Source organism: Hyaena hyaena, unplaced genomic scaffold (assembly GCF_003009895.1).
Source record: "Hyaena hyaena isolate Hyena2069 unplaced genomic scaffold, ASM300989v1 scaffold_156, whole genome shotgun sequence".
NCBI classification, from domain to species: Eukaryota; Metazoa; Chordata; class Mammalia; order Carnivora; family Hyaenidae; genus Hyaena; species Hyaena hyaena.
In genome coordinates, this window is record NW_024080788.1 from 1,332,985 (window position 1) to 1,348,602 (window position 15,618).

The 15,618-nt window shown below is 44.1% G+C and overlaps 1 protein-coding gene across 1 annotated transcript; it reads right to left on the bottom strand.

The window, feature by feature from the left end:
• Window positions 1–12,899: 12,899 nt before the first annotated feature.
• Window positions 12,900–14,868, bottom strand: GPR150 (G protein-coupled receptor 150). The gene has a single exon (XM_039239405.1). It carries the CDS (start codon window positions 14,782–14,784, stop codon window positions 13,474–13,476), a length of 1,311 nt encoding a protein of 436 aa, XP_039095336.1. The 5' UTR covers window positions 14,785–14,868; the 3' UTR covers window positions 12,900–13,473.
• Between the last annotated feature and the right edge of the window lie 750 nt (window positions 14,869–15,618).

Sequence of the window (15,618 nt, forward strand, 5' to 3'; positions counted from 1 at the left end):
TGAATATGGGCTCTGGTGTCTGGCACAGGGAATATGAAAGTCTTGGAGGAAAAATAAGCCTTGAACAGATAGCACTAGAAACTATCTATGGAAAATTTTATCTTATTATTACATTTTTGGTAAATTTTTTTTTAATTTTTTTTTTTAATGTTTCATTTATTTCTAGGAGAGAGAGAGAGAGAGACAGCATGAGCAGAGGAGGGTCAGAGAGAGAGGGAGTCACAGACTGAAACAGGCTCCAGGCTCTGAGCTGGCAGTCAGCACAGAGCCCGACGCGGGGCCCGAACCCACGAACCGCGAGATCATGACCTAAGCGAAAGTCGGACGCTTAACCGACTAAGCCACCCAGGCGCCCCACATTTTTGGTAAATTTTAAGCCCAGGATTCTGTTCTCATAGATAGTACACATCGGGTATGCTCAATAATACAGCATAAAACTATAAATTCATATCTCTTTCTTGATGGGAAGCCTATGAAATAGAATTTATCATAATTCCTAGAAGTACACAAACCTGTACTAGGATTACCATTTGTTTTTATGCTTTCTGTCAATTAAAAACAAAAGATTATGCTATATGAAAGATCGAGTTATTGTTCTATTTTCTTTTTGTAAAATGTTTTAAAATTGTTATCATGTGAACAGATGAGTAAAGAGTAGGGAGCCAAAACTTGTAGGCAGAAACTATGATAGTGGTGTGTTTAGCAATTGATATATAGATGTCTGCTATTATGTTAGGTTTTCAGTATTTGTAATTTTTGTGATTATTTGCCCATTCTGAATATTCACTTTAATACCTAATTATTTATTATTTTGTATTTTTCTTAAAGAAAGCCTCCCCCTCCCACCCACTGTGACCTGGCTCCACCCTGAGCTACATTTAAACTGCAAGGCGACTGAGCTTTGTGCCCGCTCCAGAGCGATAATGAGTATCTCACTGGAAATTGTCCATGACAGCGTGGGCAGGCCAGGCAGCACTGCCTGGGCTGCTCCAAGTTCCATTTGCATTCTGGTCCAGAAAGAGAAGCATGGGAGAACTAGCCTTGGATTCGTGTAGATGTCACATGCTCAGAATCACTCCACACCATCTCTTTGAGTCCAGATGGTGCTGGAGAAAGCATACCTAGAGGCAGATTGCTTAGCCAAAGTCACTGAAAACAGACACTGAGGCACAGGACTGAAAATACAAGAGAGCTCCATGGCACAACATAGAGGCCCTGTTCCATTAAGTAGGAGGACTCAGAAGGAAAATGGCAATGAAGAGATTTTTAATTCCTAAGAAGAGAAAGACACCTGGAGATTGGGACCTCCATCTTTGGAAAATCTCTAAACCTGTGCAAAGGTGGATTCCATTGCCTCTGTCTTAGGTAAATGGCATAGATGGATCTTCTCCCCACCCGCAGCGTTGTTAACATGATGCCAAATTAACCTTAGCGTCTCCCAGTTGTTGTAGATTTGGACTGTCTGCATCCACCAACTGACAGCCACTTGGGGGTAGCCGAGACCTTATCGCATGTCCTAAGCTTATTCTAGAGAGTCTTTGGTGATACCAAGTCCTGGTTTCTGGGAGTACAGATTTGCTTGGCCATCATTCCAGGAGTGGGGGGGCGGGTTGTTTCCTAACTTAAGTAGGTAGGTGAGGAACCAGGGCTGCAATAAAGTTCTGCTTCCTCTTAACACTTTGGACTCTTTAAATGAGTGAGGCTTATCATGAAATGAGAATTGGTCAAATAGAAACTGAGAGGTCCTCTTTCAAGGAGAGCAGTTTCCAGTTACCTCTACTGAAGGAAGGATTCACAAATACCCATGCTTCAGGGAACTCTCCAGCAAAGGTTATGTGGAACTGGCAATTAAGGAGGTCTTTAATTTTTTCAGATGAAATAGGAAATTTTGCTTTTTGAACTTCAGTTCTTTGGATTTTGTTACCTTTGGGCTTTAATCTGTAAGAAGATTTAATCTCTGAACCTCAGCTTCTCCCCTAGACATTGGTTTAGAACTCCGATAGGGAGAGTGTTTGTTTTGTTTTTGATTGTTATTTGTTTTGTTTTTAATTTGGCCCCTCTAACCCCAACAGTTGAGGTGGTTCAGCAGTGCTGGTCTAATTGAAGTCCCTTCATGTGACGCCAAAGGATAAGGGTTGTGTGGTCCCATCTAACACTCCATTGAGTCTGGTGTTTCTGGCATGTGTATGCTGCATTAGAGGTGGCTCTGTCTAGTGTCAAAATCCCCACATCCCTGTGAGCAGCATTTTAAGTCTTGAACATAGTGTCTGGCTCATCCCCATCCGTGTTACAGAATTAATTCGGTTCATGCAAAATGCTGCCAGGGATGATTCCCCGCTACTCCTCACCTCCGCTCCACCTGGGCTATCCCTTGTGGCCCTACTCTGACACTGCTGTTGATGCTTCTGATCTGGTTTCCTCAAGTCTTAGGGAGCAAGAATACCTCTGCCACATGCTCTTCAAAACACTGCCTTACTTCAAATCTGGAATATTCCAGACTTCCCAAGGTGGGATATATCTTCAACGCTTCCGTCCCCTCAGCTGTGACCCTGTTCCTTCTAGGGAGGCTTGGGTGAGTTTCTAACAGGTTAACTTCCTTCTTAGGTTGGTCTCTTTATCTGCCACATGCACTGCTTGCCATAACTAAGTGCCTTCTTTCCTTCCTTTTACTTCCTCCTTGATTTCTAGCCTAGATTTCCCTCCCCAGGATCTTCCCATAAGAAGCCCTGTGGAAAAACAAATGTTCTTGATGCCAAGAAAAGATAACCTTCTATCAGATCGACGTCTAAGCCAGACCTATGCTTGCTGTGGTGTTGTCCGACACGGCTCTGTTTTAGCATGTGTCATCTTGGTTGTGCCTTCTCTAGGCCCTTATTCAACAAGTTTCTATTGCCCACTCCCTTGAGGTGTAGGCCTTACCAATATCCACAAGTGCAAAAACTGTATCGCTTTTGATCTTACCTAAAAAACTGAGAGTTTTATCCTGATTTTCCTAGTCTTTTCCCTTAAATCTGCATTAGTCTTCCAGAAGGTGGTTCTATGGACCTACAAAGTCCATATGTGACTCCTGGAAGCCCTATGGGTGTGTGTGTGTGTGTGTGTGTGTGTGTGTGTGTGTGTGTGTGTGTGTTGGAGGTGGAGACAATTCCCAAAGAAAGAGTTATTGTGACGAAGGCAGAGGTTCCTAAAAGGTGTTCATTTGGAGGGGAGGGTCATTTTGCAGTAAGCATATTGAAGGCTCTGACAGGTACTGCTTTAACAAACCTGGTTGTGAAGAGAGGAATCAAATAGAGTATATCATGAAGAAATACTCAGAAAAATTCAGAATGTCAGATATTCTGCAAGACAATTGGCTTGGTCTTTTCAAAAGATGCAACAGTTTTTTTGTTTCATTTTTTTAAAGGTCATGGAAGCTGTATTAGAATAGAAGGGACTAACAAGACATAACAATCACAGACAATGTGTATACTGTAATTAGATTTTGTCTCCAAAGTAAAAAATCTATTCAAGTTATGTTGAGAACAAAAGGGAACATTTGAATATGGACTGAGTCTTAGGTGATCTCAGGGAATTGTTAATTTCCGTAGGTGTGGGGTTGCTATTGTGCTTATGCAAAACTTCTTAGGAGATGTGTGCTCAGGTATTCATAGATGAAGTGCAATGATATCATGTTTGCAACTAGTTTTCAAGTTATTCAAAAGCAACAATATATATAGATGTATAAAAGCAAAGATGGCAAAAAATGTTAGCAACTGTTGAATCTCAGTGGTGAATATGTGGGTGTTCTTTTGTATTCTTCAACTTTTCTGTGTATTTTATAGTAAAACACTAAAAAGAAAGACCTATTTAACCTAGTGTTCTAAACATTTAACTCTGAAACTCTTTTTTTCCCTGATGATACATTAATACGGAAGCATCTGTTGCTTCACAAAGTATACTCTGGAACACATTGACCTAGGTCAGGCTTTCAATGGGTACATTTAAAAAAATACTCAGTAATAATAAATGCTCAGTGAAAAACACAAGTCTTTTTTAAAAATTCAGAATGCACTTAAAAATTCCATCCAGGGGTGCCTGAGTGGCTCAGTAAGTTAAGCTCCCTACTCTTGATGTCAGCGCAGATCATGATTTCACGGTTCCTGAAATCAAGCCCCATGTTGAGTTCTGTGCTGACAGTGTGGAGGCTGCTTGGGATTCTCTCCCACCTCCCTCTCGCCCCTCCCCTGCACACACACATTCTCTCTCTCAAAATAAATAAATAAGCTTTTTAAAAATAAATTTAAAAACCCATAAAAGTCCATCCAGTTAGCTAAAGAAATGCTTGCTACTTGTTTGCTACATGGTCTCCAATGGAGCAGTTCTAATACTCTGTTAACACAGTGATGTGACTTCACTGGTCAGAGGAATGGAGTTCACAGCTTGCATAGGGGTTCTTCAATGTCTAGAATTGCACTGTCCAAATCCTTTTAGTATAACTTCATGGATGATGATCCAGGCTACATTTTCAATCATCTGTATCCTTCTGTGTTTAAAGAATTTGCTGAAATGATAGATTGCTTAGAGCACTTTTAGGAAGAGAGAGAAACAAAAATTTGCAAGCATAATTAACAGTTCCTATTTGGGATGAAGTTTTAAGGAAACCCAACAGTATCTTGTGATAGTTAATTTTATATATCAAGTTGACTGAGCCATGGAGGGCCCAGATACTTGGTTAAACATTATTTTGGGGGTATGTCTGAGGGTGTTTCTGGATGAGATTCACATTTGAATTGGTAGAATGAATAAAGACAATTCCTTCCCCTGATTTGGCTGGGCATCATCTAGTTCATTGAAGGCTTCAATAGAACAAAAGAACAATAGAACATAAAGCTGGAGAAAGGGAGAATTTACTCTGTTTGCCTGTTTGTGCTGGGATGTTGGTCTCCTTTTCTCCAGCTGGAACTACATCACCTGATCTCCTGGGTCTCCAGCATGTAGGTAGCAGATCGTGGGGCTTCTTAGCCTCTATAATTGCTTGAGCCAATTGCTTATAATAAATAAATATGTGTGTACACACACACCATTCTTTCTATTTCTTTGGAGAACCCTGACAAGTACATTCCTTATATCCATTTGGATGACTTTAGAGAAAACAACAACTCAAACTTATTAAACAATGAGGAAATTTACTATTTCACATAGAACAATCAGACTGGATGCCTCAAACTTTGGTTAATTCAGCTGCTCAGCTATATAATCAAAGACTTGAGGGTTTGTTTTTTTTTAACCTTTCCACTCTTTGAACCATAGATGTTGGCCTTCTCTTAATGTTATCTCCCCTCAGTGGGTTACAAGATGGCAATAGAAGCTTTAGGTCACATGTATAAACTACACCTTCCAGAAGAAGAGAAAGAATGGCCTCTACTGATAGCTCCTATTTAAGGCTTTGTCAGAATCCCTTACCTCTAGTTTCATGGTTCAGAACCTTCAACCAATCAATCCCAGAAAGAACGGGATTACCATGGTTGATTTAACTATCTCCCAGAGCAGGGTCTCAGGGGAGGGGAAGGGTTATCTTCCTTGATGGCGGATATGGCAGCTGTGAAATATGACAACAAAGGATTTGGCACTTCTTCTATGGGAAGGTGGGTTTATGTCTTTGAATCTGGGCAGGTTTGTGACTCCTTCAGCCAGTAGAGTACAGAGGGATCTATGTGACTTCTGAGACAAGACCACACGAAGCCATGTGGCTTCCACCTTGCTCATTAGAACATTTGCCCTTGGAACCCTGAGCTGCCTTAGGAGAAGTTTGACTGCTCTAAGGCTGCCATAAAGTAAAGCCAAAGCCACACAGAGGGCCATGTTTAGGCACTCTGGTCAGTAGTTCCTCATGAGCCCAGCTTTTGAATATTCCAGCCAAGGCAGCAGACATATGAGTAGAGCTCCCAGGTGATTGTGCACCCCAGTCATTTGAGTCTTTTCCACTAAGGCCCCAAGTCATGGAAGAGAGACAAGCCAGCCCTCCTATACCCTGTCCAAATCCTGACCCACAAAATCCATAAGCATATTTAAATGGTGATTATTTTATATCACAAAATTTGGGGTAGTTTGTTGCATAACAATAGGTAATTAGAACATGTTAACCTTGAACAAAATTGGGATTCTTTTAGTAAAGCAAGAGAGCAATCAGTGTTACTACGAGCAACCACAGAGCCTGCTCCATTTTTGACATCTGCTCTTGTATTGATGTCCATGGATATCAGGTTTCTCTAACATATTCAACTTTTAGCTTTTTTAAAAAACAAAAAGTGTTTCCTAAGGCTAAACAACTTCCTTTGGGGCAAATAAAAGACATCCTGCAGGCATTATTTGGCTTGGATATCTTGGACCCAGGGTCCTTCCTTAAGCTTCTGAAGAGTTTCACATTCTAGACTTGGTCTACCTCAATACACACCAAGTTCTCCTGCAAACACAGAAGCCCCATAGAACAAAAAATGAGAAGTAAAACTATCCCCTAGTATAATTTAATACAACCTCAAAATATAAGTTGAGGTAAAGGCTAGTATACTGTAATAAGGAGACTCCAAAAATTCAGTGGCTTAAAGACAACAGAAATTTATTTCTCTCTCTCATATAATTTTCTGTCAAGTTTAGGCTATGTCCCACAAAATCCTGAAAAGACCCAGATTCCTTTCATCTCATTGTTCTACCACCCTCTAGGATATTGTCCTCATTGGCATGGCTAAACCTGATCTTACACTGTGTGACTGTCACATCGTATTTTCCAGGGAAGGGGAAAGAGAACATGGAGGAGTCCAGGCCCTGTTTTAAGACCCAAGTTTGGAAGCCACACATGTCACTTTTTCTCACATTCCCTTGCTAAGAACATAGTCACATAGCTCTGACTAGATGCAAAGGAGGCTAGGAAATGTAGTCTCTGGCTGAGCAGCCACATAAGAGGGGGAGAATAGATTTTGGTGAACAGCTGGCACTTTCCTCCATTCCTAGCAAGTCAGTTCTTTATTTGGATAGTTTGGAGGCTAAAATGATGAAACTGATATAATTGTATACTGTTTTTCTAAAATGCATTTAATTCTTCAGGTAGCCATTTTTTATCTAACATGTTCTCTCCCCACTTCACACTTGTGAGTCCAGGCTGGGACTCTAACAGACTTATCTTGCATAAACAAAGATTTGTATCGTAGGCTCAGATGAATTTCTTGACGATTACCTGTTCACATGACAAAACAACAACAACAATGAAGAACCCCAGCAGCTTTACCTCTGCCATTTACTAGCTATTTGACCATGGGCAAGTTATCCTTAGCCCGAATTTTCTTATCTATAAGGTGGAGGTGATTATGATACATTCCTTTTAGTTGTTGTGATGATTAATTGAATAGATGCTTGTGCCAGGCTTCATAGAAATTATTTAATAAATTTTAGCTATTATCATTATGGTTCCTGTTATTCATTTTGTAGGTATTTTGAAAGACATACAGTAGTACCTTACTTAATAAAATCATGTCCAGAACTGCTGGGGATTGGCAATAGATTTCACCACATGGAAAAAAGGTTAACTTTTTCTCCTGAGCTCAGTTTTCCTCTTGAGGTTCTGTTCATTTCACATTGGTGTGAAGTCTCATCAAATTACATGGTAAGCACTTAAATACCCCAGTTTGACATGTGGTGAAAGACTAGAACCCATATGTTCTAATATCTGGGTCATTTGACTCCCATTTTTAATGTATCCAAAAGCATTTTACTACTCTACATGATTTAGTTATCTATTGCTGCGAAATAAACCAACTCCCAAACCTAATGGGTGTGATTTCTTTTCTCACAGGTCTGTGGGTTAGCTCAGCAGTTCTTGGGCTGGTCTCCCCTGGGCTCACTCATGTGGCTGCATTTAGCTGGAGAGTCAGCTGGGAACTGGGCTTGGTGGCAATCGCTGAGTAGCTGGGCTTCCCTCTCCATTATGCTCTTTCATTCTTGGGTTCTTCATGGCGTTGTGATATTTGGGCAGCTTTTCTGAGAGGGCAGGACCCATGTGTATGAGCTTGTCAAGACCCTGCTTGTGAATGATCTTCTGATATCCACTGCCAGAGTAGGTCACATGACCAAGCCCAGACTCTTTGTGAGAAAAGATTACACAAGGGGTGAATATAAAGAGGAGTGACTCACTGGAAGCCATTATATAATAAGCTACTCTAGCCCATTTAGTGGTTGTTGATGCCTCATTTGGCCATAGCAAATACAGTAATAGTTGGCCCTAAGTTCCCACCGAAAAGCTAAATTTTAACTGGAATGTATGTCTATGATAAGTCATATGCAGTTTATCTATATAGATAGATATATAGGTGTAAAAGTTCATACAAACTTGGCACAAGATGGATCTATAATAAATATCTAATGAGTGAATGAATGAATAATGTCACCAATGGTAGGAATTTATAAAGTCCTATAACATTAATAATTTTAGGTTGAGATTTGTCAACAAAGTACTTACCATGAAAGTCATAATTCTTCACAGAATATAAAAATTTTAAGAGCAAGAGTTACATCTTTGATTTTCTTCCCTTGCCCCACTATGCTCAATATAGTGTCCAATACAGTTCTTCACTACTTATTGGCTGATGGACTAAATAAAAGTATACTTGGACTGTTCTTATTTTTTTTTAATAAAGAACATGCAGTAAGCTAAATTGAGACTTCCTCTTTCTTGCCAAACTTCTTCAATTAGAGCATGCTTGCTGCTACAAAAACAAAATCCAGCTTAATTTAACCTTAAGCAATAAGAAAATGTATCTCATTTGGCAGGACATCCAATAAACATGCCTCTGATGTTTGACCTGACAGCTCAGTGAGGTCATTAAGGACCTAAGTTCTTTCATCTCTCCAGTCTGCCATGTCCACAGCATTGCATTCATCTTACGACTGTTGTCTCTCATGGTCATAGGTGGGCTACCAGCGGGCAGTAGCACTACATGTTCCCTCATTTACCTTCACTGGGAGAGAGATGGAGAGAGCATATTGGCTCTCAAGGCTCTCTCAGGAGAGTTAAGAATGTCCTTCCTAGAACCCTAACAACTCCCCCTGCCTTGCAACACATCTCATTGGTCTTAAATGGATCGCACGACCCTTCCTGAACAGGCCTTGGTGGTAAGGGGAGTAGAATTTCTTTGATGTGCTTAGACTTATTTAGAATGGGAGAGGGTCCAGCTTCTCTCAAAGCACTTGACTGTTCATAAGAGGCCTTAGATAGAAGAATCTGAGTCCTGTTAGAAAAGTTTCTCCAGTAAAGGAGTCAAGAATTACTGTGCACACTATACGTTCTGTAAGGCCCCTGTTATTTCCCTGTTACTACGTGCCACCATTGTTGCATTAATCTTCCTGTTACTATGTGCCACCATTGTTGCATTAATCTTCCATAGATTGATTCCCCCAGATCCCTTTGCTTCCCTTCATGTAGTATTACTGGATTTTATCCCTCACAGCCCAGAGTCAGAAAATAACACTATCATATAGTTAGTACTAGGGTAAATCTGAAGAGACAGGCTGACAGGACCCCCCCACCCCCACCCCAAGTACTTTACATATATTAATCCTATGAAGTAGATAATATAAACCCCATTTCTATTGATAAGAAAACCAAGACTCAGAAAGATTTCCTCAAATAGCCCAAAGCCACACAGCTACTAAGCGGTAGAGATGAAATTCAAGTCCAGGTCTGTAGGCTCTCAAGACTACTCTTTTGATTATACCGCCTCGCATCTCAGCAAAACATTTGTTTAATTTAATTAGACCTCATTTTCTTTGTAATATCTTTCCTTTGATCAATCAGAACATTTTAGGAATGAGAGGGAAACTCCTCCAATTTTCTCCTCTCTTTTGTGTTTCCTAGGAAGTGGCTTAGAAAAAAGTCTACCTCCACTTAACACAAATGAGCTAGACTATTCTATTTTTAGTAAATGAGTTATAACTAGTCACTAATTGTAGTTTTAGTTACACTCTTGACTGTTTTCTACATATTCTCTGCTTCAAATTATGTAATAGGTCATGTTTACTTATTTTAGCTGTATGTTGCCATGCGGCTATTTTTTTTTTAAATATAGAATTCTTTGTATTTAAGCTTTAAAGTTCAGGTAGTGACATTTACATTGCCGTCTATATGAATAGTGCCTCCTGGAGTCCTGCAGTCTAGGCCTGAGTGTGGCAGCTTTGTTAAAATCGAACTCCAAGGGGGCAATGTACAGTGGGTGAGGGGATGCAGTTTGATTCCTCCCAAACTCCAGTGTGTGGTTTAATTTCTCTTCTGGTCATATCGTATTTGAGTGATACCTAGAAAAGAGATCAAGTTCAGGGTCAACTGCTCATTTACCGTTGCTGTGAAGTTCAAATGGTATGTCCCACTCAGTTGAGAATATAAATTTAGAATAACCTCTGGGACTTCCTCAGTGGGGAAGAACTCCACCTCTGAGTTGTCTATAGCAGTCCAGGCTCCTGAGATCAATGCTGATCATTCTAAGGGAATGCTTCAAATTTCTTAACCTACCAATGCCACTAGAGATGGGAACCAAATCGCTTAGATCTACCTTCAAGTGTCAGATTTAATTAAGATTAGAGAAAGCTCCTTAGCTATAGAAGTATTTCAGTACGAATTGGGCTTAACCAAATCTTCCACAAAATCTAGGGAAAATACAGTTTAATTTCAAATTACATGAATATGTATTCTGTTTTTTTGACCCAGATGGAGATTTCTCATAATTTCTAGATGGCACAGATGAAAAGCTCTAATAGAGTATAAAGATCATCTCTTTAACAGTTTGGCAATTGTATAAAAGTTTAGTCTTGCCCTCCCCTACACATTTCCCCTTATTTTTTCTTCTTAAAAGAAAAAAATGGGAGTCTCATTTTTTTCATCCCTCTCCTGTGCAACTTGTATCTTTAGCTCCCGGTCTAAGCCATTATGGTGGCCCCATTTCCCTTGCAATGGTCTAGATATGGATATAAGATACAGTTCTGGCCAATAAACCATGCAGGGACATCTACTTGGGACTTCTGAGAAATGTTTCTTCATTCCTATAAAGTGAAAAATAAAAAGAGAAATTCTACTTTTCTGGACATTGACATATTTGAGTGTGATGGAAACACAGTGGTCATTCTGTGACCTCAAGGGGTACCAACCTTAATGTCAAGTCTACCAGCTCAGGATGGCAGAATAGAAGACTGAAAAGGAGCTAGATCTTCGATTGTGAAGTTATGAAGCTACTCAACTAACCAACTCTGGAGCATCCCTACACCGGACTCTTGTTATGTGAGATAGCAGATTTAAACCAGCTGAATTCATTTTTCTGTTAGGGTGCTCTCAAACTTCAGATGACAGAAAAGGTGACGCAGCTGGCTTAAATTATCTCAGTTGTGAGCATTCAAAGCTATATAACATACAGGGTCATATTTTGAGGTTTCTCTGAGCTTCTGTCTGATCCCTCCCTTTATGCATTCCCCAGTTGCCATTAATTGATCCTTCATACCATCGTTGGAATGATGGCTTGAGTCTCCTGAGATGGTCAGATGTTCTTTTCTAGTGACATGACACCATGGCTTGAGCCCTTATTAAAATATGTGTGATACTGTGTGGTAATTTTCAGATTGTCTCCTACATATGATTATAAGGTCTTTGAGGGAAAGATGTGTGTCATCCATCTTAGCATGTTCAACGTCTAACACATTGCTTAGCACAAAATAAGGAATTCATGTTTATTAATGAAGAAAAATAGGGCCCCCTGGGTGGATCAGTTGGGTAAGCATCCGACTTCAGCTCAGGTCATGATCTCACGGTTCAAGCCCTGCATCGGGCTCTATGCTGACAGCCAGCTCAGAGCCTGGAACCTGTTTCAAATTCTGTATCTCCCTCTCTCTCTGACCCTCCCCTGCTCACACTGTCTCTTTCTCTCTGCCTCTCTCTCTCTCTCAGAAATAAATAAAACATTTAAAACAAAAAGAATGCTAATGAATAAAAGTATCATGAAGACAACTGTGTTCTCTCTTTGGCTGGCTTATTCTTGGTATATTACACACCGTAGTATCCTAAGCAGGGTGGGGATGATTAAAAGGATGAAGGAAAGCCTGTAACTGTAACATTTTTTGACAAAATTTTGGAGGAAGGTAAATCAAGCCTAACGAACATTTTTGTACATCTTGTATCCATTCTATCTTTGCCTGACTCATATTATGAAACCTTCAACAAATATGTGTTGAGTGCCTAGTACACATCAAACATTGGGATACATAGGTGAAGTAAACAAAGCCCTCAGAGAGCATTGGCTCTACAAGTGAACTCCAGCAATCATTTCCCTTTTCTGCATCCTAATTTGACACTGCGTAAACAGGAAACACTATCATGGAAAGCATGCCGATTCTCAGATGAAAGTCACTGGTAAACACACGGATATATTGTTCATAAGTGCTGCCACTTCTCTCTAGGACCAAGGACAGTTAAAAGGAGGAGGTCACTGATTAAATCTGCTGCTTTACTTTGTTCCCAGCAACCCACACCAATAGGCATTGCCTTCCTTCATTTTTTAAAAGGGAGTTTTATTCATGCATGTAACCTAGAGTGGTTGCAGCTCCATGCGGGACAGTGAGCCCCTCCCAAACGCACCGCCTTGGTGTTTCTCTTGGCTAGTTTGCTGGGGACTCTGTGCTGAGAGGCTCCATCTGAGCCCAGCATCTCAGCTGTAGAGGCTTGTCTGGGCAAGGGCACAATTTCCTACAGAAACTGAGCATATTTGAAAGGGACAAAGGGAAGCTTTTTTGTGCCCCTCCTACAACCCCAGCTTCCATGGAAGGGAAGACTGGAAATAAAGGCTTCGCTGATTTTCTGAGAAAACACATTATCATGTAACAAAAAGTACTAATTGCTCTGTGGGAAATGTTTTTATTTGACAAATACTCTGTGGCTCTGAAGTGACAGCATGATTATATTTCTGACAGTATCGCTGGTACAATTTCCAGGCTCCTCAGGGAGAGCAATGTGGGGATTTTCCTCCTGGAAGGAAAGGCAAATTCTCTGGTCTCGAAGGTACACTTGATTTAAACACGATTCAAAATAAGTAAAAACAGATGATAATACAGCAAATAATGAAAGCTTGGCAATTTGGCTAAAACAAATGATCTTATCCAGAACACTATGGGAGCATCAAAGAGAAATGCAAAAATAACTCTGTGTATCTTTCACAGTTTTTAGAATTTCCAGTGGCTCAAACTCTCATCTCCAAACTGGAAAATGTGAGAGGAACTGAAAGGGAGAGAAGAAATTGGAAAAGTGTAGGAAAATGTAAACATTAGAAAGAAACAGCGTGTAGGAAGGGGACAGCTTCTCACTCTCTGAGACTCCTGCGCCCGCTGTGACGTGGATAGACCAGGGCCAGCCTCGCCGTGTTCGGCGGTGGCCGTGCGGCGGCGATGGTGACCTGACTGGCCCTCGAGCCGCTAGAAAGCGCTTTCGCAGGAGCAGGGAGGCGGCCGGGGGCGAGGCGGGGGTGGGCGCCAGCAGCCCTCCCCTGGCTGCTCCCTTCTGGCGTGGTGATAATGGGGGTGTGGCCAGCGGTGGCGGTGAAGCGCTTGGTGGCCCCCGGCCCCCTCATCGTCCTCCGCTGTTCCCTCCCACGAGCAGCAGACGGCGCCCAGGCGCCTTCGCAGCCGCCGCAGGAGCTGGCAGTCTCCTGCCTGGAAGAAGAGGTAAACGAAGGGATTGAGAGCGCTGTTGGCCACTCCCACGAGGTGCAGCGCCGCCGCCACATCCTCGGCCTCCCAGTCTCCCACCTGTCCTGACGACCACGCGGCCGCCAGCCGCGCAGCGAAGTAGGGCAGCTCGCAGCTCACGAACAGCAGCGCCAGCGCCAGGCTCATCTTCAGACTCTGTACCTTGGCGCGTGGCAGGGCGCCGGGCGCAGGGGCTGGGCCGGGACTCGCCCCCCAGGGCGCTGAAGTCGGTGCGGCCTGCGGTGGGCGCTGCCACCAGGCGCAGAGCAGGCGGCTGCAAGCGACGCCCATGATCGCGGCCGGCGCCACGAAGCCCGCGACGGCCTCGTAAAGCGCATAGACCTGCAGGTGCCAGCGCGGCAGAGGCGCGAAGATGTCGCGGCAGCGACGCTCCCCCGGCCAAGCGCGCGCGGCCGGGGGCGCGGAGGGTGGCGGCGAGGGGGCGCCCCCGCGCACCACGAGGGCGGGGGGCAGCGCCAGCAGCAGCGCCAGCAGCCAGCCCAGGGCGGCGAGGGCGCGCGCTGGCAGAGGCGGGCCCTGCGGCCGGCGCACGGTGCGCTGGCGTTCGAGGGCAATGAGCACCGCGAGGTGGGCCGAGGCGCCTCGGCCGGACGCCTGCAGCAGCCGCACGAAGCGGCACGACAGGTCTCCGGCCGCCCGGCGCGGCTCGCCCAGCAGCTCCCAGGCCAGCTGCGGCAGCGCGGTGCCCCCGCACGCGTACAGGTCAGCCAGGGCCAGCTGCACGAGCAGGAAGTCCATCTTGCGGCGCTTGGGACCCGCCCAGGGCCCGGCGCCCCCGCACAGGCGGCACAGCACGGTGGTGTTGCCGGCCACCGCCACCACCAGGATGACCCCCAGGAAGACCAGGCGGACGCGGCGGCTAGGCTGTCCGGGAGGCGGCGGCGGCGGCGGCGGCGGCGGCGGCCCCGGGGCTGAGGCTCCCTGTTCGGAAGTGAAGTTGAGACCCCAGCCAGGAGAGACGGGTACGGAGACGTTGGGCGCCAGCGAGAAAGCTGAGGGGCTGAAGGGGTCCTCCATCCTCAGCCTGGGGGAGGCGGAGGTACGGAAGCGGGCCGGCGGGGCGCGGGAAACGCAGGTGCAGGCGAGGCTGCGAGGGGCGCCACGCCGGGTCTCCGAGCTCCAAAGTTAGTTGAAGACGCACACGCACAGAGAGGGAAATGGATTCGGGCAGACTCGCGCTTAGTTGTTTTTATAGGTTGTCCTCGTCATTTGTCACTCAAATGTGGGTTGTACACTCGAGGAACACACATGATTCTTATTCTCCACCTTCTCCGTGGCTCTCCTCCCAGTCCCAGAGGTGCCCTACTCTCCCTGCGGCGGCTCCCGCAGCGCGGGAGCGCGGGGGCCACTGAGCTCTGGGCGCCTCTCCGGGTCGCTGTTTAATTTACGGGAAGAGCACAACAGGGCTGAAGGTCGCTCTGTCTGGCCTTTGCAAAAGCGCGTGATAATCGGGACTAACACACCAGAGAGGAAGGTCCTGACCGAGACTGTTACCTCTCAAAAACGGTTCCCTGCTAGTAGGGAAGAAAAAAGAAAAAAAAGGGGCGCCTGGGTGGCTTAGTCGGTTAAGCGTCCGACTTTCGCTTAGGTCATGATCTCGCGGTTCGTGGGTTCGAGCCCCGCGTCGGGCTCTGTGCTGACTGCCGGCTCAGAGCCTGGAGCCTGTTTCAGTCTGTGACTCCCTCTCTCTCTGACCCTCGCCTGCTCACGCTGTCTCTCTCTCTCTCTCTCCTAGAAAAAAAAAAAAACATTAAAAAAAAAGACGCTAGTTTTGATTAAAAAAAAGTTTCGTGCACTAGAATGAAAAAAACAACACGAGAAACCCAATCACGTTTTGGGCAAAAAGGAGCC

Excerpts from the sequence above, each read along its gene's own strand:
- GPR150 (XM_039239405.1), bottom strand. The coding sequence starts at position 14,784 with ATGGAGGACCCCTTCAGCCCCTCAGCTTTCTCGCTGGCGCCCAACGTC.